The sequence below is a fragment of the Mirounga angustirostris genome, unplaced genomic scaffold (assembly GCF_029215605.1).
Source record: "Mirounga angustirostris isolate CCGP_5_RB_7025 unplaced genomic scaffold, mMirAng1.0.hap1 SCAF_9, whole genome shotgun sequence".
Classification (NCBI taxonomy): domain Eukaryota; kingdom Metazoa; phylum Chordata; class Mammalia; order Carnivora; family Phocidae; genus Mirounga; species Mirounga angustirostris.
The window spans coordinates 134,251,681-134,275,142 of NW_026991717.1; the positions used below are offsets into that span (position 1 = coordinate 134,251,681).

Here is a 23,462-nt window from a genome sequence, read left to right on the forward strand (position 1 = left end):
ATCATCTATCTATATCTATCATCTATCTATCTATCATCATCTATCTATCATCTATCTATCTATCATCTAATTCTTCTTTATCTCATTTAATGCTTTTGCCCCAAAGCAGGAGGGGGAAGCCTCTTCCTCCGGCAACGTGTCTCTATCGCCCTCTACCGACAAAGCTTAACATCATGTCCAGATCCAGTTTTTGCAGAGCAGTGGATAAAGGGAGCGCTGGAGCTTGAAGAAACAAACTGATCACTATTTTTGCTTTAGACAGTTAATTGTATTTTAAAGATATTTTAAACAATGCTTTCTATTTGCTCGCACATTTGCCCTTTCCAGTACTCTTCATTCTTTTGCGTAGGTCTAAATTTCCACTGAGCATCATCTTGTTTCAGCCTGAAGAACTACTTAAAACTTTTCTTTAGGGAAGGTGACAAACTTTCCCAGCTTTTGTTTGTCTGGGAAAAAAAAACACCTTTATTTTGCCTTCATTTTTGAAGGATTGCTTTGTTTCTTTCTCTTTCTTTTTTGAAGAGGTCACATTTCCCCTAGCACTTAAGATGTCTTTCTGTCGTGTTTGGGGTTGCATGATTTCCTCCTTTTCTAGAAATAATTTCAAACTTACAAACATTTACAAAAACAATAGTGTTTCCATATATCCTTCCCCCAGCTTCCACATATTACATAACCACAGCACGATGATCAACACCAGGAAATTACAGGGGCGCAAGATCGCATGCTATCATTCCGAGTTTGTTACTGGTCCCACTTTGTCCCTTCAACCACACCTACCAGCAGTTGTAGTGATGGTAATTTATTTGGACAGAAGAACCTGGAGAAGACAGGGCCGGGGGGGGGGGGGACCTCCCACCTCCCAGAGTGTTTCTGTGGGCTCCCTCGTGTGCAGGTCAGCTGGGGCTGTGGCTCCTGGGGGCCGCGCCCTTAGGTCGGATTCACAACCTTGCCCAGGAAAAGGCTGCTCCATGTGAAGTGGTCGAAGATCATGATAATGAAGGGCCGGTTGAAGTGGAAGGTGAGAGGCTCAGATGCCATGTCTAGCATGACCATGGGGAATTCGGCTGCCTTGTAACTCTTCTCATCGAGTTGCAGCACAACCTTATGGACCACCTGTTGGGTACGGGGCCGAAGGTGGAGGTTGAGCACCTGCTGTGTGTTGGGAGCTTGCCAAGCCTCATCGCTTCCATCCCTCCCACCCCTAGTTTTATGGGTGGCAAAGCTGAGGCTCAGAGAGGGTCACTTGCTGGCTCCTCATCTAAGTGGCAGCCCCAGGACGAGGGCCAAGGTGTGTCCACCTCCAGAACGCAGCTCACACCTAGACTTCTTCCCTAGAAAGAGGGCAGATGGAGCCCAGACAGGGAGATCAGGGGTCCCACGGTACTCACTGGACTTCAATGTCCACATCAGGCACTCCTTACTGGGTCCTGGGCGAGGCAGACCTCGCTCCTTTTTGCACCCTGCTAGCCAAACACTAGGGGCCCATTTCTGCAAAGTGCTTGTGCCTACTCAGAATGGAAAGGGGCTGTTGAACTGTCTCTTGCTGTGATCAAAATTAGGAGGAATTCTGAAATTGGCAAAATGCTTGCATAGCTTCTATCAAACGCCTTCAGTGGATCCGAACTGGCTAATTATCAACATCCTCTGGGGCAGGGGCTCTCCTTGACCAGAGAGCGAGGAGCTGGAGGTTCTGAGAAGCTCTGGCAACAGGTGCAGGAAGAAGCTGAGCTGGGGTAGGAAGCCCCGTGGTTTGTCTTGGGAAATGAGGTTTTGAGTCGAGTAGACCCCAAGCCAAACGTCAGGCTGTCATTTACCCGCTCTGTGGCCCTGGTGAGTGCGTGGTTCAAGCCAGAGGCTCCTCTTTTGAGAAATAACGCTCCCCTTATAAGGAGGTGGCTGTTTGACTCAATCCTTGGCACAGTAAGCTTTTATGGAGCGCATACTGGGTGCCAGGTGCCACGATGGTCCAAGTCTGTATGCTTGAGGGAGGGGCTGCTGCCACCTCAGCTGTCTCCTGTCCCCTCTCTGGCTTGGTCACCCACCCGACCGTGAGATCCCGCCACGTCTCAGTAATGCAGGCATTGCCGGTGCCCAGCAGTTCGGGGCACGGAGTGGGCGTCCAATAAGTATGTTCAGAATGACTGAGGGACCCATAGAGCATAAAGTTAAAGAATGAAGGGAAAGAATGTAGTGGGTAGACTGTCTGAAGGCACTGCGTTCGGACGTTTCCCATTTTCCCGGATCCATTTTGGTGGGGGGCCCACCCTTGTCCCTAGCTCCCGTGTCGTCACTGTGGGAACGTCACATTTTCCCACTGAGCCTCCATTTACCCTGTAGTAAGAGTGGAGAAGACCCGGGGCTCTCAACCTGGGGCTTAGAGACCTATTCATGAAGGGGCCCTGCGTTCCTTATTATTATTCATACTGTGAATTTTGGGGGAAAAGAGGGACTCTAGGGACACTTACCTTTGACAACTTCAGCTGGGCCTCTTGGGTGATGCCGGAGAAATCTGCCCCCTTGTCGAGCAAGTCTACAATGCCCATGTCCCCCAGGATGGCACTGAGGTCATAGGCTCCGGAGATGGCCACCTTTGGGATGTACAGGTTTACCTGGCTGCTCAGGGGTAAGCAGATGGGGTTAGACTTTCCTAGGGCTGGGCCCGACCAGCCGACTTCTGTTTCCCCTGGGATCCCTCCAGACCCTTCCTCCCAGCCGGACACGACCTTTGCGGAAAAGCGGAAGGGACAGAACGAGAGGCAGGATTTGCCTCTCCTTCCATCACACAGGCAGCTTCCTCTCTGGGCCTCTGAATGACTAAGTCTTTTCTCAGCTCTTTCTTCGAGCCAATTCCACCTGTGGTATAGCTGGGCCACTGGCCACTGAAGAAAAGAGTCCCTAAAGAAGTCCCTGTGGTCCTCCAAGCACCCGAGGCAGAAGCTGAGGAGTGGAGGGAACACCTGGCTGGGAACAGTGTCCCGGCCCCAGCCCTACCACTAATGCTGTGTGGCTTTAACCAAGTCCTGTCCCTCTCTGTGCTTGTCCCTCTCCTCATTGACACAGCAAAGCAGGGCACTTCTCTAGATGGGGAAGAACAACTGGCAGTCAGGGAGACTGGCCTCTACCAAGCGCCTGCTGGGTGTCCTTTAGCTTCAGCATCGCATCTAATGCATGCATGCACATGCGGCCTTAGGAAGCTGGAGCCAACATTTTCAATGTCCAGATGGAGAGAATTAAACTCAAGAGGAGCTGAGGAACTTCCCCAAAGTCAGACCACTGGGAAGCAGCAGAATTGTGGAGAGGCCATGACTAGTTGCTTCAAAGCCCCCTTGCCTCATGGGAGGAGGGAGAGGGAGGGAGGGAGGAGGGAGAGGGAGGGAGGGAGGAGGGAGAGGGAAGTAGGGAGGAGGGAGAGGGAGGGAGGGAGGAAGAGAGGAAGGAAGGAACGAAGGAAGGAACGAAGGAAGGAGGGAAGGAGGGAGGAGGGAGAGGGAGAGAAGGAGGAGGGAGAGGGAGGGAGAGGGAGTGAGGAGGGAAAGGGAAGGAGGGAGGAGGGAGAGGGAGGAGGGGAGGAAGGGAGGGAGGAAGGAAGGAGAGAGGGGGGAGGGAGGGTGGGAGGAGGGAGAGGGAGGGAGGAAGGGAGGAAAGAGAGAGGAGGGAGAGGGAGGGAGGCAGGAAGGAAAGAAGAAAGGAAGGAAGGAGAGAGGAGGGAGAGGGAGGGAAGCAGGAAGGAAAGAAGGAAGGAAGGAGGAGAGGGAAGGAAGGAGGGAGGAGGAGAGGGAGGAAGGAGAAGGAGGGAGGGAAGAGGGAGAGGGAGTGAGTGAGGGAGGGAGGGTGCCTGTGAGCTCTGTGTGGGGGCAAGGAGGCTTCCATAGGAGGTGGGCAGTAGCCGGACCCTGAGGGATGGCACTCCAGTGAGAAGGGGGTGATCCTGGGAGGGGTGAGGTGGGAGAAGGGGTGACACAAGCCTGGAAGGTGAGGAACCATAGGGTTTGCCTTCTGGGGCTGGGGGACATCATTTGTACAGAGTAGAGAATTCATGCCCAATCATATATGATGCTTAAAGGCGCAAGAGTCTGCCTTGGATGTTTATTTTAAAAAAATCTAGAAGAAAATGGCATGTGTTATTGATTTTTTTTTAAGCTAAAGTGTTTTAGTGAAAAGATTATTTTTGGTGTAAAAAGAAAGATTATCCTTCTCATTTTTCACAGCCTAGGAGCCAGAATTGGCTTGACCCACGGTGGTAATAACCACCTGGAGACCCTGTTCCTGAATTATGGGCTCCCTTGGAAGGGGAGGGAGAAGGGCGTAATTGAAATGGTGAGCAGCCAGCCATGGGACCCCTCAGGTCGCCCAAACACAGGCTCACCCCCACCCTCATACCCAAGGTCAGGTGGGATGGGTCCAGGACTCTGAGAACATCTCTGGGTCCCCATGTCCCTATAGGGGATTTCTCGGAAACACAGAGCAGACCTCGCAGCTCTTCCCTGCAGGACTGAGGTCAAACTCCCATGTCCAATCACGGAACTGGACTAACATTTCCAAAAGCTCCAGCACTGAGCAGTGCTCTGAGGCTACAGCTCAAAATAAAAATAACTCGAAACCATAAAACATAAAAACCTATATATATATGTTTTTATATATGTTAGGTATATATATATATATATTATAGAGCTTCTTTCTAGATTTTCTGCCTGCAAAGCTCTTGGATTACACATTTCATTCCGTAGAATTTGTCTCCTTCTTTGCAGCTGGTGCCCTGGGCGCGGCCCCCGGACTCGGCTTGTGCCCTTTCCTCCTCCATGCTCGCTCTCGGAGCCCCTTCCACTGGCTGAACTTCCACTCATGTTTAATACACAGTCCCGATGGAAAGCAATCTGCTCTGCAGCACTGCTCTGCCCCGGTCCCCTGGGGCAGCCAGGCACTCCCACCTTCCCCCACCTTTCCTCTCCTGCCCCTGACACAGCTGACACCATTGTATGCCTTGAACTCCACCAGAAGCTGTTTCTCGGCTCTAGAGTGCACGTCTCTGAAGTCTATAGTTTGTCCTAGTCACCTTCTATCCTTTCTGTTTAGCCTAGTGTAGGGCACACAGCAGGTGGTTCCATTTGTGTCTGAAGGAGGGAGGGAAGGAAGGAGGGAGGAAGGGGAGAGAAAGGAAGGAGGGAAGGGAAGAAGGAGGGAAGGAAGGAAAGGGAGCAAGGGGAGGGAGGAGGGGAGGGAAGGTGAAAGGAAGGAAGGAAGGAAGGAAGGAAGGAAGGAAGGAAGGAAGGAGGGAAGGGAGAGGAAGGAAGGAGGGAAGGGAGGAAGGAGGGAAGGAAGGAAAGGGAGCAAGGGGAGGGAGGAGGGGAGGGAAGGTGGAAGGAAGGAAGGAAGGAAGGAAGGAAGGAAGGAAGGAAGGAAGGAAGGAGGGAAGGGAGAGGAAGGAAGGAGGGAAGGGAGGAAGGAGGGAAGGAAGGAAAGGGAGCAAGGGGAGGGAGGAGGGGAGGGAAGGTGGAAGGAAAGAAGGAAGGAAGGAAAGAAGGAAGGAAGGAAGGAAAGAAGGAAGGAAGGAAGGAAGGAAGGAAGGAAGGAGGGAGGGAGGGAGGGAGGGAGGGAAGGGAGAGGAAGGAAGGAGGGAAGGGAGGAAGGAGGGAAGGAAGGAAGGAGGGAAGGAAGGAACGAAGGAAGGAGGGAAGGAAGGAACGAAGGAAGGGGGGAGGGAGGAGGGGAGGGGAGGTGGGAGGAAGGAAGGAAGGAAGGGAAGGACAGAGGAAAGAGGAAAGGAAGGAAGGAAGGAGGAAAGGAAGGAAGGAAGGAAGGAGGGAAAGAAGGAAGGAGGGAAGGAGGGAAAGGAAGGAGAGAAGGAGGGAAAGAAGGAAGGGGGAAAGAAGGAAGGAAGGAAGGAGGGAAGGAAGGAAGGAGGGAAAGAAGGAAGGAGGGAAGGAGGGAAAGAAGGAAAGGGGAAAGAAGGAAGGAAGGAGGGAAGGAAGGAAGGAGGGAGGGAGGGAAGGGAGAGGAAGGAAGGAGGGAAGGAAGGAATGAAGGAAGGGGGAGGGAGGAGGGGAAGGGAGGTGGGAGGAAGGAAGGAAGGGAAGGAAGGAGGAAGGAGGAAGGAAGGAAGGAAGGAAGGAAGGAGGGAAAGAAGGAAGGAGGGAAGGAGGAAAGAAGAAAGGAAGGAAGGAAGGAGGGAAAGAAGGAAGGAGAGAAGGAGGGAAAGAAGGAAGGAGAGAAGGAGGGAAAGAAGGAAGGGGGAAAGAAGGAAGGAAGGAGGGAAGGAAGGAAGGAGGGAGGGAAAGAAGGAAGGAGGGAAGAAGGAAGGAAGGAATGAAGGAAGGAGGGAAGGAAGGAAGGAAGGAGGGAGGTAAGGAAGGAGGGAAGGAAAGAGGGAGGAAAGAAATGGCACCTGCTCCGGAAACCTTCTTGAGCCACTCCGGATCCAAGCGCCCACTTCCCCTCCTGCATCCCCTCCTGCGTCCTCTCTGCCCTTTGGGTCTGCACCACCCCACCCACCACCAGGCCCCACCCTGATGGCACTGCTCTGATTGCTTGGGCACAGACAGCACTTCAATCTCACAAGAGTGAGGATCACGTTCATGAACATCTCCCCCCCTCCCCCCACGGTGCAGGCTGGGGCTGCGCACGTGCTTGACCATAGTTTTGATTGCTGTCTAGCTCAGAGGTGCCTGGGAGCAATGAGTTCCATCATTCATGCCTAGCTCACATGCTCAGCCCGTCCTCCCTGCGTGTGCTCTCGGAGCCCGCCCCCGGCGTGGGCCTGAGGTCAGGCATTCATGGGCTGGTTCTCCTCCCGACCTCCAGGTCATCTGCATATACACCGCTCACTCTCTTTCCCTTACTCACTTATTACCTACTTATGTTTTTCCTTCCTTACTTATTTACTGATGGACTGATTGCTTGAAGAAGAGCTACATCCCTGAGTGACTTAAGAACCAATCATAGGTTTTGTGCTGTTTCCGAGGCACAAACGGACCTCGTTTTGTGGAATGCCCTAAAGTATCTCAGTGTCAGTGGACAGAGATAAACAGGGCTGACTTCTTGGTCAGAGAGCCTCAGGCCTTTGGGGACCCAGCAGAAGAAAACAATGAGCCCTGCAGCGTGAGTGTAGGGGGAGAAGGACAAGGACTTACCGCGTGATCATGGACTCAGACCACCTCTGAATGGTGTCCCGGCTCAGCGCGGCGATGACCGTGTCCATCTTCCCCTCATCTGGGAGCACGAAGAAGACGGTCCCGTTGCCTATGTACTCCAGCTGGACCACCTGGCAGGGGAGCACCCGGTCGTGAAGGTACTTGATAGTGCTCGACTGGAACATCATGGGCACTCTTACCACGGTGGTCTTGTTCACGTAGAAGTTCTCCTCCCTGGTGCTCTCGGGGTTGAAGGGGTGTTCCCATGTGCCTGGGAAGGGAGGGAAGGGGGAGGCGGGAGACAGGCCTGTGAGAGCCGGAGGAAAACACAGTTTGGGGGCAGCAGAGCGCTAAGCAGGTGTCATGGTGGCTGCTCCCTGGAAGGTCCCCGCAGAGTGGCTAGAATTCTCTGGGAAGTTGTGAAATGCCCAGCAGTTTAAAGCCTGTTCTGTCTTCCACTTCTTGAACTGGATTGAGGATTAACTCAGTTTCTGAGCCTCTAAAACAGAAGGAGGGAGACAAAGGAGAATGCCCTTGAATTTGGGGGTAGAATTCAGTGAACCAGACTTTGCCTTACCCCCTGGACAGGAGGGCTCTGGAAATGGTGCTGAATGGAACTTGGGCTGCAAATTCAAGATCAGGGTGGGGGAGGTTTGGAGAAACGGACAACCCATTCCATGCCCACGTCTTGACTTCTGGCCACAGAAGTCTAGCAGGCGGCATGGCTGCCCAGTGGATTGTGTTCACTCCCCTGAGGGAGGCTCCTGACCTCCCGTGTGGCCCCGAGGGCCACACCACATTTCCTGGAGGCAAAGTCAGGATGAGAAGATGCCTTCAAGGTCACATGGTCCCACCCACAACTGGACTTGAATCTTTCCCCCATGCTCCACGATGACATCACCCAGCCTCTTTGCCTGCCTGGTGATAGGGAGCTCACTACCTTCACAGACCAGGCTTTCACCACTGGCCAGCTCTCATGGGAGGAATATTGTTCCTTAGAGCCAAAGCCTAACTGATCATGAGGCCCATCTGCTGAGCCTCTTTGGCTCCTCTGGGCTTACTCCAAGCAACTGCGAGTCCTCTCACAGATGACAGAATTTTGGATGTTTGAAGACATGGGTTGATCTCACCAGGGCCTCCGATTCTCTAGGTTAACTCCTCAGGTCACAAGGTGACTGAGGACCTTGCATCCAGGGGTCCCCAGGTGTCTTGGCTGTTTTGACCTTAAGCCTGGGATCCCTTGTGAAGTCTCTGTTTCCCAACTGAGGCTGCCTGAGGGCGGTTGGCACAGAGCTCCAGGCAGACCCTTCTCCATCCCCACTGCCTGCAGCATCTATGGACCCCGAGGCCAGAACTCTTGTTCTGAGCCAGCCTCAACTCCCCCACCTCCCGTAAGGGCTCCTAAGGGAGGCAGTAGGGAGAGGCGGGAGGATGGAGGGAAAGGGCTGCGGATGCGGAGCCTGGAGACACCGAAGCCGTGCCTGCTCCATCCCAGATGACTGTGATGTCACAGTCTGGCTGTCTCACAGCAGGTGAGATCATTGGAAGGTTCTCAAACCATCCTACAGAGGAGGCCTGTGTTCCCCTGGACTGAAGGCAGCGGTGTTTTGTGGCTAACTTGTCCAATTCACAGCAAAAAAAAAAAAAAAAAAAAAAAAAAAGTGACCATTTTTCAGTGTTAGGTTTTTCATCCTTAAAAGTTTGCTGTTTGCTTTCTCCTGAGTATTTCTTTTCTAGAAGCAAACATAACATATCCAGTTTGCACAAAACAAAATACAGAATGGGATCTAACCTCTACTTTAAGGGATTTCTTCTTGAAAATTCTCAGGCCAGGAGAACTCGTGGTAGGGAAACTTAAGAATTTATGGGGGCAAATTGGAGAGAGCAAGGATGAGTCCTGTAGAAACCCCCCCCCCCCCAAAATAGAAAGACTGTTAAGATAGTTCACTAAGTAAGGAAGGAACATGCCAGGGACACTTTACATGTCCGAAGCTTAGTGATGTTAGCTATGTCACCATTCATTGCTATTTATTATGCTGGCCTGCTGGAAATATGACAGGGTATCCCCAGCTTAAAGAGGGGCTTGCCAATTAGTTTTTCTGTGTCCCAGAAAATCTGTATATAAGGCAGGACACAGCCCTGTCACCCAGAAACGTTTCTGGGCAAACATTCTCAGACTCCTTGACCCTCTCATGTAAGTGTAAAGAATGCTGCCTTTTGTATGGAAAAAAAATGTAGCCAAAGCAACCTTGAGAAAGAACAAAGCTAGAGGCATCATGCGTCCCAATTTCAAACTATATTATAAAGCTATAGTAATCAAAAGAGTATGGCATAAAAACAGACACAGAGACCAATGGAGCAGCACTGAAAGTTGAGAAATAAACCTTGTACATATGGTCAACTAATATTTGACAAGGGAGCCAAAACTACTCAATGGGAAAAAGTCTCTTTAATAAATGGTGTTAAGAAAACTGGATATTTATACAAAAGAATGAAACTGGACCCTTACCTTACACCACTTGCAAAAGTTAACTCAAAGTGGTTTAAAGACTTAAATGTAAGATCTGAAACCATAAAGCTCCTAGAAGAAAGCATAGGGAAAAAGAAGCTCTTTGACATTGGCTTTGGTGATGATTTTTTGGATGTGACTCCAGAAGCATAAGCAACAAAAAGAGAAATAAACAAGAGGGACACATCAAACTCAAAAGCTTCTACACAGCAAAAGACACAATCAACAAAATGAAAGGCAACCTATAGAATGGGAGAAGATATTTGGCAGACTGTAATGTTGGGTTAATATCCAAAATACATAAGGAGCTCATATAACTCAATAGCAAAAAACCCCCAAGTAATTCAATTAAAAAATGGGCTGAGAACTTGAACAGACTTTTTTTTTCTTTTCAAAGAAGACACAAAAATGGCCAACAGGTGCATGAAAAGGTGCTCAACATCATTAGTCATCAGGGAAATCAAAACCACAGTAATTTATCACCTCACACCTATGTGATGACTAGTATCAAAAAGATAAGAGGTAGGAAGTGTTGGCAAGGATGTGGAGAGAAGGGACCCTCCTGCACTGTTGGTGGGAATGTAAATTAGTGCAGGCAACTTAATGTGTGCAGTTCCTCAAAAAATTAAAAATAGAAATTCCATATGATCCAACAATCCCACTCTTGGCAATATATCAGAAGAAAATGCACTCACGGTCTCAAAGAGGTAACTGTACTCCTATGTCCATTATTAACAATAACCAAGATGTGGAAGGAAATTGAGTGTCCAATTATGGATGGATGGATAAAGAAAATGTGGTATGTGCATGTGCAAGCACGATGGAATATTATTCAACCATAAACAAGAAGGAAAACCTGCGATTTGGACAATATGGATGAACCTTGAAGGCATTATCCTAAGGGCAATGAGTCAGACAGAGAAAGACAGATACTGTACAATCTCACTTACATGTAGAATCTAAAATCTAGAACTCATAAAAACAGAGAGTAGAATGATGGTTTGTCAGGAGCAGGAGGTTGGGAGAAATGGGTGAAGTGGTCAAAAGTTACAAACTTCAGTTATAAGATGAATTAGTTGTGGGGATCTAATGTACAGCATGGTAACTTCAGTTAGCAACACTGTGTTCTATCCCTGAAAGTCGCTAAGAGAGCACAGCTAATGAATTCTCACCACACACACACAAAGGTAACTATGTGTTAACTCACCTTATTTTGGTAATCATTTTGCAATATACATATATATCAAATCATTACCCTGTACATCTTAAACTCATGCAATGTTATAAGTCAATTATGTCTCAGTGAAGGTGGAGGGAAAACATGCTGTTTTTGCCTGGTCAGCCTCACACCCTCCAAGGAGGGAGGCCACTGCCAGGTGGATTCCCAGACTTGTGAAGAGGATGATGGCAGGAGGGGGGCTCACCAAGATGGTAAGTCTGTCCAGGTAACAAAGAGCTGGGGGGGGGGTGCAGTTGGCTAATGGGAGGCCCTGAGTAGAAGCTGGGGAGAAGAAAAAGGGTGTGTGGGGATTCTTTCTGGAGATTATGATCTGGATGAGCTTTAATGTTGCTGAGAGATACATGTTAAATGTCATGACTTTCTTTTTTTTTTTTCTCTTTCACTTGCACTTCTTTGACTATGACTGTTTAACTGAAACCGAACCACTTTGGTCTAGGGTTACAAGGTTGTTAAAATGAGGTGGGAAGACTGTAGCGGGTACATATGAGAAGCAAGGATTTCCCTGAGACAATCAGGGGAGGCTTCATGGAGGACGTAACTTTAAAGCCAAGATTTGAAGAGTGGGAAGTTTTAGACACAGACTAGTTGAGGGAGGGCTCAGGGGACAGAAAGAGTACGGGTTTTGTGGCAGGCAGAATAGCTCCCTAAATATGTCCATTTACCAATTCACAGAACCTGTGAATATGTTATGTTACATGGCAAGAGGACATTAAGGTTGCTAAACAAGTGACCTGGAGATGAGATTATTCTGGATTATCCAGGTGGGTTCCCGTGTCATCACAAGAGTTTCCTTAAAAGTGGAAGAGGAAAACAGGAGGGGCAGTCAGAAGAGAGGTCATGGGGATGTGATCACTGGCTTTAAGAAGGAAAGGGCCACAAGCCAAGGAACACAGGTGGCTTCCAGAAGCTGGGAAAGGCAAGGGACTGGTTCTCCCTTAGAGCCTCTGGAAGGAATACACCCTGCCAACACTTTGACTTTAACCCAGCGTGACCCATTTTGGACTTCTAACCTCCAGAATTGTAAGATAATAAATCTGAATTGTTTTAAGCCACCATGTTTGTGTGAATTTGTTATAGCAGCCATGGGGAACTAATTCAGGCTTCCCCGAGGAAAGTCATGCTCAAGGACCTAGAAGGAATTCAGTGTAGTTGGACATTGTGAGTGTGTGTGTGTGTGTGTGTGTGTGTGTGTGTGTGAGTGTGCTGTGTGTTGGGGACTTGGAGGAGGGAAAATGTTGAGACATGAGGCTGGAAAGGACAGAGAAGCAGATGACTCTAGGCCAGGGTATCTCAGCCTTGGATGATAGCCATTCTGGAGCAGATATCATTGTGGGGGCTGTCCTGTTTGGCAGCCTCCTTAGCCTCTACTTACTAGATGCCAGGAACACACCCCACCCCACCCTCAATTGTGACTACCCAAAATATCTCTAGACATTGCCAAGTGTCCCAGAGATTAGAAGGGGGTGAAGATAACCCTGGGTACAGAACCAGTGCTATAAACTAAGGAGTGTAGATTTCTTCTCAAGGACAATGTATCTCCAAATTGTCTGTTCATAACAATGATGGGGGAGTGCTTGTTAAAAATACAAATTCTAGGACTTTCTTGCAGAAGCTTTGCTTCAGTAGGTCTGGCATGGGCTCTGGAATCTATAATTTTAACAAGTTGCCATGGTGATTTTTATGAAAAAGATCTTTGGAAGACCCTGCTCTGAATTGGTGAGGACAGGCCGAAGTTTGACTAAGATGGGACTTGGTCAGAGCTGGCTGTGAGTGCTGGGGAAGTGTGTGGCATAGGGCCATCTGGGGGGAGTTCCTGGGGGGCAGGGCTGTGTCTATCTGGTTCTAGGCTGTGCTTCCAGCTCCTGGCCTAGTGCCTGACTCACAGCCAGCACTTGGCCAATATTTGTAGACCATGAGGCAGCCAATCTGTTCATGATTACATGTTTGAGCCTCAAAAGAACCTACAAGAGCCTGGGCAAGTTGCTCAATTCTTTGGGGTGTCATTTTGATCACTTGTAAGATGATGTAGTCTACCTTCCTAGTAGGATTATGGTGAAGATGGAGATTCACAGATGAAAATGTGCTTTGTAACATCAAAGGCTTTGCCCAAGAATGCACCCTGGATTTTGATGGCTCTTGCTATTCTTGGTAATGGGGTGTAGGGGGGTACCTTTGAAGAAGATGTAGTTGACCAGGATGAGCATGGCTGAACTATCCAGCTTTGATAGAAAGTCCACAATTTTCCCTTGTGTCTTATTTTTGATATACTCATTGATTTGTCTGCTGGCTCCAGCCCCATCCTTGAAATCTGTAGCCAAGGCCTCCAACTCATAATAGTGCTTGGTGTCTGCTGAGAATGACTCCAGAAGCTCCAGGCTGCGGTCAAGGAACAAGGCATTACCCATAGCCATTTCCAACATGGTTTCTGACTCCTTCTTGAAGAGGTGGTGGAGGTGCCGAAAGCCCTGGTGGATCTCAGCTTCAGGCATCTTGGTGAGGTTGAAGCCCAGGCCTTGGAGAAGCTGGACCCGTGTGTGGCCACAGGCACCCAGAGACAATATAGCTAAGGCCATGGAGATGCTCACAGGGGAGATGAAGACATCCTTGCCAGGAGCTGAAGCCACTAGATGCCTATACAGGGTAAAGGCAAAGTCAGTGTTCTTTGGAGCCAAGTCCCGGTGAAGGCTCCTTGTGCTCACGTCAGTATCTGGGTCCTTAGCCTGAACGGCCCAGAGGTCACTGGTGAAAAGCCAGAGGAAATAGGCGCCTAGGGCAAGCAGCATTGTCCAGGATGGTCGGGACCTGCAAAATCAGGAATTCTCATTAGATAATGTAGGGCCTCCAAGGCAGTGGGGCATGGTGAAATGGTAGGCAGAAGACCCCATGGAGGACCCCATTCAAGCCTCAGTTCCTTCCTCCACATTGGCTCTGTGACTGGGACAAGTCAGGACTCTGGGCCTCAAATTCCTCATCTGAAAGTATGATTATCCCTGCTATGATTTATCAAGTACCTAACAGATGCCCAATACTGACCTATGTGTTTTGCCTATATTTTCTCATCTAATCCTCACCAACAAACTAATAAAGTAGGTATTATTATTATGATTTGAGGTAGGCAGAAATGGGGGCCCAGAAAGGTTAAATATCCAACCAGTTGATAGACTCAAAGAACTGAAAGAAAAAAACTGTCAACCAGGAATCCTGGATCTGGCAAAACCATCCTTGAAAAATGAGGGAGAAATCCTAGACATTCCCAGATAAGCAAAAGCAGAGGGAGTTTATTACCACTAGGCCTCCCCTGCAAGAGATGCTAAAGGGAGTCTTTCTGGCTGAAATGAAAGGACACTAGAGAGTAAATACAATCTATATGAAGAAATAAAAATCTCCGGTAAAGGTAAATATATGAGCCATTAGAAAAACTCGTATTATTGTAATCTTGCTTGGTAACTCCACTTTCTATTTCTGATATGATTTGAAAGACTAATCCATGAAAAGCAATTATTAGTCTCTGTTTTTGGATACACAATGAATTTGTGACTTAAATAACTGAAAGAATGTGGGGACAGAGCTACATAGGTGCAGGGCTTTTGAATGCTATTGAACTTAAGCTGGAATAAATTTGAATGAGAGTGTTATAACTTTAGGATGTTAAATGTAATTTCCATGGTAACCAGAAAGAAAATAGTTATAGAGTATGTGCAAAAGGAAGCAAGAAGGGAATTAAAATGTTTCACTACAAAAAAAAATCTACTGAACATAAAAGAAGATAGTAATGCAGGAAATGAGGGACGAAAAAAACCTATTAGGCATATAGAAAACAAATAGGAAATGGCAGAAGTCCTTCTTTATTAGCAATTACTTTAAATGTAAATGGATAAAATTCCCCAATCAAAAGACAGAGATTGGCAGAATGGATTTAAAAAATGATCCAACTATACACTGACTACAAGTGACACATTTTAGATCCAAAGACATCAATATGAAAGTGGAAGGATGGGAAAAGATATTCCATATAAATAGTCATCAAAAGAGAGTGGGGTAGCAGAAGGAAGGAAACAATAAAGATTAGAGCACAGATATATAAAATAGAGAATAGAAAAACAGAGAAAATCAATGAAACCGAAATATAATATATCTAATTGATATAGTATAATATAGTATAATGATATATAATTAATATAATATGGTCTTCAAAAAGATGAACAAAATTGACAAACCTTTAGCTAAACTGAGTAAGAAAAAAGAGAAGTCTCAAATTACTAAAATCAGAAATGAAAATGGGGACTTTACTGCCAATTCTACAGAAATAAAAAGAATTATAAGAGAGACGCTTGGGTGGCTCAGTCAGTTAAATGTCTGACTCTTGAGTTTGGTTCAGGTTTTGATCTCAGGGTCCTGGGACTGAGCCCCACATTAGGCTCTGTGCTCAGTGGGGAGTCTGCTTGAGATTCTATCTCTCTGTCTCCCCCTCCCCCCTCTCTAAAATAAAAATAAATTAATTAAAAAAATAAGTATAAGAAAATATTATGAAAAAAATTACACACCAACAAACTGGATAGCCTAGATAAAATGAAAAAAAAAATTCTGGAAACGCAAAACATACCAAGACTGAATCACAAGAAATGGAAAATCTGAATAGACCTGTATGTAGTAAGAAAATTGAATCAGTAATTGAAAACCCAACAAAGAAAGGCCTGGACCAAATGGCTTTACCATTGAACTCTACCAACATTAAAGAATTCACACGAATCTTCCTTCCAAAAAAACCAAAGTGGAGGGAACACTTCCTAACTCATTCATTGCCCTGACACCAAAGCCAGACAAAGATATTATAAGGACAGAAACGTACAGATGAATATTGCTTATGAACATTGATGCAAAAATCCTCAACAAAATACTAGCAAATAGAATTCATCAGCATATTAAAAGCATGATTATACAGCATGACCAAGTGGGGTTTATTTCTGGAATGCAAGGATGGTTGTACATAAAAAACTCAAGCAACGTGCTATACTACATTAACAGGATGAAGGAAAAAAAGACCATGATCATCACACTTGATGCAGAAAAGGCATTTGGCATAATTCAACACAGCTTTTCAAGATAAAAACACTCAACAAACTAAGACTAAAAGGAAACTACTTCAATATAAAAAAAATATGTGAAAAGCCCACAGCTGATGTAATGGTGAAAAATTGAAAGCTTTTCATCTAAGATTCAGAACAAGGCAGGATGCTTACTTTTGCCTCTTCTATTTAACACAGCACTGGCCGTCCTAGCTAGAGAAATTAGGCAAGAAAAGGAAATAAAAGGCATCTAAATTCGAAAGGAAGGAGTAAAATTACCTCTGTCCATAGGCAACCTGATCAACATCACAGCCACATGTAGAAAACCCTAAAGATTCCATAAAAACCCTGCTGGAACTAAGAAATGAATTAAGCAAAGTAGCAGGCTACAAAACCAGCACACACACACACACACACATCGGTTCTGTTTCCATATACTAACAATGAACAAACTGAAAAGTAAATTAACAGTTATGCTATTTATAATAGCATCAAAAAGAATGATTTCTTGGACACGACATTAAAGGTACAAACAAAAGAAAATTAGACACATTGGATTCTTTAAAATTAAGAACTCTTGATCACTAAAGGACGCTGTCAATAGAATAGAGGTAACCCACAAGATGGGAGATAATATTTGCAAATCCCATATCTGATAAAGGATTAATATCCAGATTACATAAAACTCAAGTATAAAAAAATAAAAAAAATCCAACTCAAAGAATGGGCAAAGATGTTGAATAGACATTTCTTCAAAAGAAGATACACAGATAGCCAACAGGCACATGAAAAGATGCTCACATTAGAGTCATCAGGGAAACTCAAATCAAAAGATCTCATTCCTTTCGATGGCTGCATAATGTTCCATTGTATATATATACCACATCTTCTTTATCCATTCATCTGTCAATGGACATCTTGGCTCTTTCCACAGTTTGGCTATCGTGAACATTGTTGCTATAAACATCGGGGTGCATGTACCCCTTCGGATCCCTACATTTGTATCTTTGGGGTAAATACCCAGTAGTGCAATTGCTGGATCGTATGGTAGCTCTATTTTCAACTTTTTGAGGAACTTCCATATTGTTTTCCAGAGTGGCTGCACCAGCTTGCATTCCCACCAACAGTGTAGGACGGTTCCCCTTTCTCTGCATCCCCGCCAACATCTGTCGTTTCCTGACTTGTTAATTTTAGCCATTTGCACCGACGTGGATGGAACTGGAGGGTGTTATGCTGAGCGAAATAAGTCAATTAGAGAAAGACACGTATCATATGACCTCACTGATATGAGGAATTCTTAATCTCAGGAAACAAACTGAGGGTTGCTGGAGTGGTGGGGGGTGGGAGGGATGGGGTGACTGGGTGATAGACACTGGGGAGGGTATGTGCTATGGTGAGCGCTGTGAATTGTGCAAGACTGTTGAATCACAGATCTGTACCTCTGAAACAAATAATACAATATATGTTTAAAAAAAAAAACCGCAATGAGATACAATTCATACCCATTTGCGTGGCTGTCTCAAAAACCAAACCAAACCAAACTACAAACAGCAAAACAGAAAACAGGTGTTGGCACAGATGTGGAAGGGCTGGAAACTACCTTGCTGGTGGGAACGGTGCAGCTATGTGGAAAAAAAGGGAATGGCAGCTCCTCAAAAAATTAAATATAGAATTACCATATGATCCAGCGATTCTTCTTCTGAGTAAATACACAGAAGAATTGGAAACAGGGACTCAAGCAGTTATTTGTACATTCCAATGTTCATGACCACATTGTTCACAATAGCCAAAAAACCGGAAACAACCCAAATGTCCATCAGTGGATGGATGGATAAATAAAAGGTGGTTGTATAAATATGGAAAACACTCCTGTGTTTCACCTTTCCTCACACACGATTGCCACGCTTCACTCTGACGCCAGAGACGTGGGTTTCCCACACACCAAGCAATTCACCACCAGCTGGTGGAGAATGTAACTCAATTCTGCAATGAACTACAATCCTACAACGTAACTCAGTTCTGACACTGTCCACCTGGAGGAAGTGTCAACCCTCCCGCCCCCGGTGAAAGGCTCAGTTCCCACAAGATTGCCCACCCCCGACTTCAGATGCCAATCGCTAGTCTGTGCTTCCCCGTCACGGCCCCGTCACACTGCAGTGAAATCCCGGCTAGCCCTGTCCCCTCCACACCTGTCGGGAGCCCTCTCGGGAAAGGACCTGGTGCCGTGTGCAGCCCAGAGCGGGGTGGGCTTGTCCACTTACGACTTCTTCTGGTCTCTCCTCCTCTTCCTGTTGTCTCTGGGATTTCACACCTCATCCCTTTCTGTGTTAAGCCCCCAAGATAGGGATGAAAACTCTATCCACCTCCCGAGATTGTCGCGAACATCAGTCACAGCAGTTATGAGTGCTTTCCCATGTGGCCTCGCGCAGCGGGTCATCCTGGGCCCGCTTTATAGATGAGAAAATTGAGGCCCAGGGAGGCAGAGTAACCTGTTCAGAGCTGAGATTCTAAGCCCTGCAGCCTGGCCTCAGAGCTGGTGCCATGCCGTTCTGCCTTTCTCTATAGAAAGCAGAGCGATAGGAGGAAAATAGGTCTCCAAAAAGTACCCAGCAATGCTACAATGCAGTGTCGATATTCTTCATGAATTTCATTTCATGTATGCCCTCCTTGTCTCTCATTTTTGAAGTGAGGCTCAAAGTAAACGCCCACCGCATTCATTATTTTCATGAATGCCCCCATGGGCCAGGTAGTGTCTCGGGCCCTCTGCATTTAAGCCTTAGAACACATGGTGTCATGCAGGGAGTCCTGTTGCATCTGCAGTATCCTCGCCCCAGGTGGGTGAGCAAGGAGGTAGGTGTGTGCGAACCTAGGGCACGCACAGTCCACTGTGCCAACGGGCACAGCTGTCCCTGCCTGCATCCCCCAGCAGGGGCCTTGCCTTGTACCCATTCAGCCCTGCTGTCAGACTCTCTTGTGTTACTCGGCTGGGCTTAAGAGCCTTGGTGCAGTGACGGATGGGAATGGCTCTTGGCTCAGTGTCAACCCCTGCAAGGCTGGAGGCCAGGGCAGATCAAACCCACATGGGTGACCCACAGACTGCAAAACCCTCCCCATATCACTGCTCATCTACCCAGCTCCAGATCACTGCTGGCTACTGTAATGCTCAATGCCCTTTAACAAATTCAATAAGCAAGATGCGCATGGCTTCATTTCAGCGGCTGGGTAGGAGCAGGAGGGATGGACAGTGATCAGTTGCTACTCACGGTCTGCAGAGGGCTCAGACTGCCACCACCGGCTCAGCCCGGCTGTCCTGGGTCCTGGTATGTGTACAGTAAGCCCACGGGGCACCACCGCTAAATCTTGTTGGCCAGCTTCCCTGCTGGTTAATGGTTAGCGGGGGGCCAGTGGACTTCACCATTCGGTTGTCCCCTCCCCCCGGACATTAACCAATGGGCTTCTTTTCCAGGATATTTGAACAAACACAGCAGTGCGGCAAGTTAGCACTCTTCTGCTTTCAGTTCCCTGAAGTTTTCTTTTTAATAGCAAAATGAGGCTGGAGTTGCATCAATGCTTGTGTTTGCCAGGAGGCCCCTGTCACGGAAGCCACAGGTGCCCTTAGTTGGCCCAGTGGCATGGCACCTGTGAAGAACCAGGTGCTAAGCTCGGGCTGGGGATGAGTCTAATGTCTGGTAGGAAAGAGACGTGGAAGAAAAGCAGCCAAGTGCTTCCCACGGATTATCTCATGTAATCTTCCAAAGACATTACGAATTAGATGCTATGCTTATCACTTTTGTTTAGATAAGGAAACTGAGTCACATGGGGCTTAGGTGAGCTTCCCTTGAGATTCAAATCCAAGACCGTTCTACTCGAAAGTCTAGTACCTTCTGTCTTTTCTGCATTTTTATTTATTAGTTCTCTTTTGGTTGAAAGTGACAGGCAACAAACTTTTTTAAAGCAAAAAAAAAAAAAAAAAGAATATATATTGGGTCTCATGAATGAGAGTTCTGAAGGGGGGCAGGGCTTCAGGCTTGGCTGGATCCAGGGGTTCCAAGTTGGGTATCATATCCCTCTGTCTCTTTTTAAAAAAATTCTTTCTTAGCTCTTCTTTATTCAGCTCTCCTGCCTTAGCCTGTATGTTGAGGACAAAGGTGGCCACTGCAGCTCCAAGTTATTTGGTTCTAACTGGTTATTTGAGAGACTCATTTTTTCTCCCTGTTCATGTCAGTCCCCCAAAGGACTCTGGGCATGATTGCTTATCATTGGTCTGATCACAGCGTGCAGAATATTTGGCCTTGCAAACGCTAGCCAGGGTCCTGTGCCCTCTGCTGTTTGGTAACATTATTAATTCCAGGGAAGCTCTTTCCAGGAGTAAAGAGGAGAAGTTGCACCAGTTCTAGAGATTTTGGGGGCACTTCAGTTTTATTAATACTTATGGGTCTTTTTTAAAAAGTTTTTTTATTTATTAAGTCAATTTTGGTATTTATATCTAGGAATTTATTATTATTATTATTTTTAAAATTTTTTTATTTATTCATTTGAGACACAGAGATAGAGAGAGAGAGAGAAAGCATGAGCAGGGAGAGAGGCAGAGGCAGAAGGAGAAGCAGGCTCCTCGCCGAGCCAGGAGCCCAACGTGGGGCTCGATCCCAGGACCCCGGGATCACGACCTGAGCTGAAGGCAGACGCCCAACCATCTGAGCCACCCAGGCGCCCCTGAATTTATTATTTTTAAATCTAAGTCATATCAGTAATTTTTTTGTTTCTATATTTTATTTACATATTTCCTCTCTTCCCCACCCCCCCTTGATGAGTCTTGTTAGGGAAATCCGTCTAGTTATTTAATCTTTTCAAAGGATCAGCTTTTAGTGTTTAGTTTTCTTAATCCTTACTGGTTTTTTAAAATCAATTTTTTTATTGATTTCTTCCTTTATTTTTACTTTTTACCATCCTTTCAAATTCCTTGTTTTTTTAAATCTGTTGTTCTTTTTATATTTTCTTGGGTTAAATGCTTAGCTAGCTTTCCTACTTTTTAACATTTCCAGTCTCCATATAAATGTATTTAAAGTTAAAAGTCTTCATCTAACTTCTGACTGAGCGATGCCCCACAAATTTTTGATATTGACTAATATCATTGTCATGTTTTGATGTGTTTCTAATTCCCCTTTATTTTTTGTTAAAGATTTTATTTATTTATTTGACAGAGAGAGACACAGCGAGAGAGGGAACACAAGCAGGGAGAGTGGGAGAGGGAGAAGCAGGCTTCCCGCTGAGCAGGGAGCCTGATGAGGGACTCGATCCCAGGACCCTGGGATCATGACCTGAGCCGAAGGCAGATGCTTAACCATCTGAGCCACCCAGGCGCCCTTAATTCCCTTTTATTTTTAACCCCAGGGTAAGTTAGTAATATATCATTTAGTGTATTTAGAACCTTAGGCTACTCTTTTGTTATTTACTTTTTTTTTTTTTTAAGATTATTTATTTATTTGAGAGAGAGAGACAGAGAGAGAGAGCACGAGCAGGGGAGAGGCAGAGGGAGAAGGAGAAGCAGACTCCCACTCAGCAGGAAGCCCAACACGAGGCTCAATCCCCGGACCTCACGATCATGACCTGAGCCAAAGGCAGACGGTTAACCAACTGAGCCACCCAGGCGCCCCTTGTGTTATTTACTTTTACTTCACTTTGGTCAACAAATACTATCTACAAGGCATACCTGATACATGTTGTTGGTTTGGTTCCAGACCACCACAATAAAGTGAATTTCACAATAAGGTGAGTCAAATGAAGTTTGTGGCTTCCCAGGGTATATAAAAGTTATGTTTACACTACACCATAGTCTATTAAGTGTCCAATAGCATTATGTCTAAAAAAATGTATATACCTTAATTAAAAAATACTTTATTGCTAAAAAATGCTAAACATCATCTGAGCTTTCTGCAGGTCATAATCGCTGATCAGAGATGACCATAACAAATATAATAATAATGAAAAAGTTTGAAATATAGTAAGAATTACCAAAATGTGCCATTGAAATATGAAATGAGCGAATGTTGTTAGAAAAATGGTGCCGACAGACTTGCTCCGACAGGATTGCCAGAAACCTTTAATTTGAAAAAATACAATATCTGTGAAGCAGGATAGAGTGAAGCACAATAAAACAAGGTATGCCTGTATATGATATTGAATGTGTGGAGCTTATTGAGGATTTTTTGCAATCACATATGCTTTATTTTTATAAATGTTCCATGTTTTCTTAAAAATAATGGGTAGTGTCTGTTCAATATGCATAAATGTGTATACATATGTGTATATGTACAATTGCTCGAACTTATTTCTTTATTCAACATCTATGCTGATTCTCTATTTGCTTGACCTTTTTGTCTCTCAGAGAATGTTAAAATCTCCAATTGCAATTGTTCATCCATTTATCTCTATCAGTTGTTGGTTGATGTACTTTGAGGCTGTTAAAGCAGATGTACTTTTGATAATTATATCCTCTTGCTCTATTGCTAATTTTTCTTTTATCTCTGTTTCATATGACACATTTTGCCTTAAATTCTACTTTATCTAAGAGGATTGCTTTCCTAACTTTGTTTTGGTTCACACTTGCCTGATGTAGTCCATCCTCTCATTTCCAAACTATGTTTTCTTGTTTTAAAAGTGTCTAACATATACATTTGGTTGAATTTATTTTTATTATCCAAAAATGACATTCTGTCTTTTAATTGGCAAAATTAACCTATTTACATTTATCTTTAATTATTGTTGTATTAGGACTGACATACCATTTTATTTCATATATTCCATTTACTATCTGTTTTTTCCTTTTTGTGTCTTTTATTTATTTGCATTGAAAAGATTGAATTTTCTCCTATGGGTTCAAAAGATGTTTATTCTAGTTTTGGTATTATGGTGGTTGCCCTTTACTAAAAAACATTCAGCCGAGGTCCTAGCCGTCATGGGGAGAGACAAGCCACTCCCGCCATGCCTTGTCTGAATTCCTGTCCTCAGAATACAAGAGCATAATAAATGATTGTTTCCAGCTATTAAAATTTTAGATAATTTATTATTAAGCCATAGTACCTAGAACAGATTTAGATACCTGGGAGTGGGTGGGGTGCTGAATAACAAGGAGGGAATGAAGCCGCAGTTCTGGGGTCAGCTGACAAATGGGAGTTGGAAACGTTTTATAATGACAGTTAGTGGACACCTATGACCCTGAGGCGGTTGTTGTTAGGAGCTTAATGGAAAGTGGGGACCAGGCTATAGGAAGGAAGAAGAGGACTCTTAACTATGCAGAGGGAGAAAGTTTAGCAATGCTGTTACCTGTGGTAACATGAGTGTGGAAAATGTTACAAATGAGCTGGTAGCTGATGAGATTTCCAGGTGTGGAAGGTATGGTCTGGTTTATTCTTACTGCTTAGAGTAAAATGTGGGAGGTCCCAGATAAGCTTAAACATTTTTGTTAAATATACAAGAGCTAGAACTTTCTGAGTTAAAAAGGTAATATAGTTTCTCCC

The 23,462-nt window shown here is 45.7% G+C and overlaps 1 protein-coding gene across 1 annotated transcript; it reads right to left on the minus strand.

Moving 5' to 3' along the window:
* Positions 1-883: 883 nt before the first annotated feature.
* On the minus strand, positions 884-19,322 carry LOC123862492 (corticosteroid-binding globulin-like). Its single transcript, XM_064571532.1, has 5 exons — positions 19,209-19,322; positions 13,050-13,681; positions 7,131-7,401; positions 2,469-2,616; positions 884-1,116 (listed from the first exon to the last, which is right to left on the minus strand). Exons 2-5 carry the CDS (start codon positions 13,660-13,662, stop codon positions 931-933), a joined length of 1,218 nt encoding a protein of 405 aa, XP_064427602.1. The 5' UTR covers positions 13,663-13,681; positions 19,209-19,322; the 3' UTR covers positions 884-930.
* Between the last annotated feature and the right edge of the window lie 4,140 nt (positions 19,323-23,462).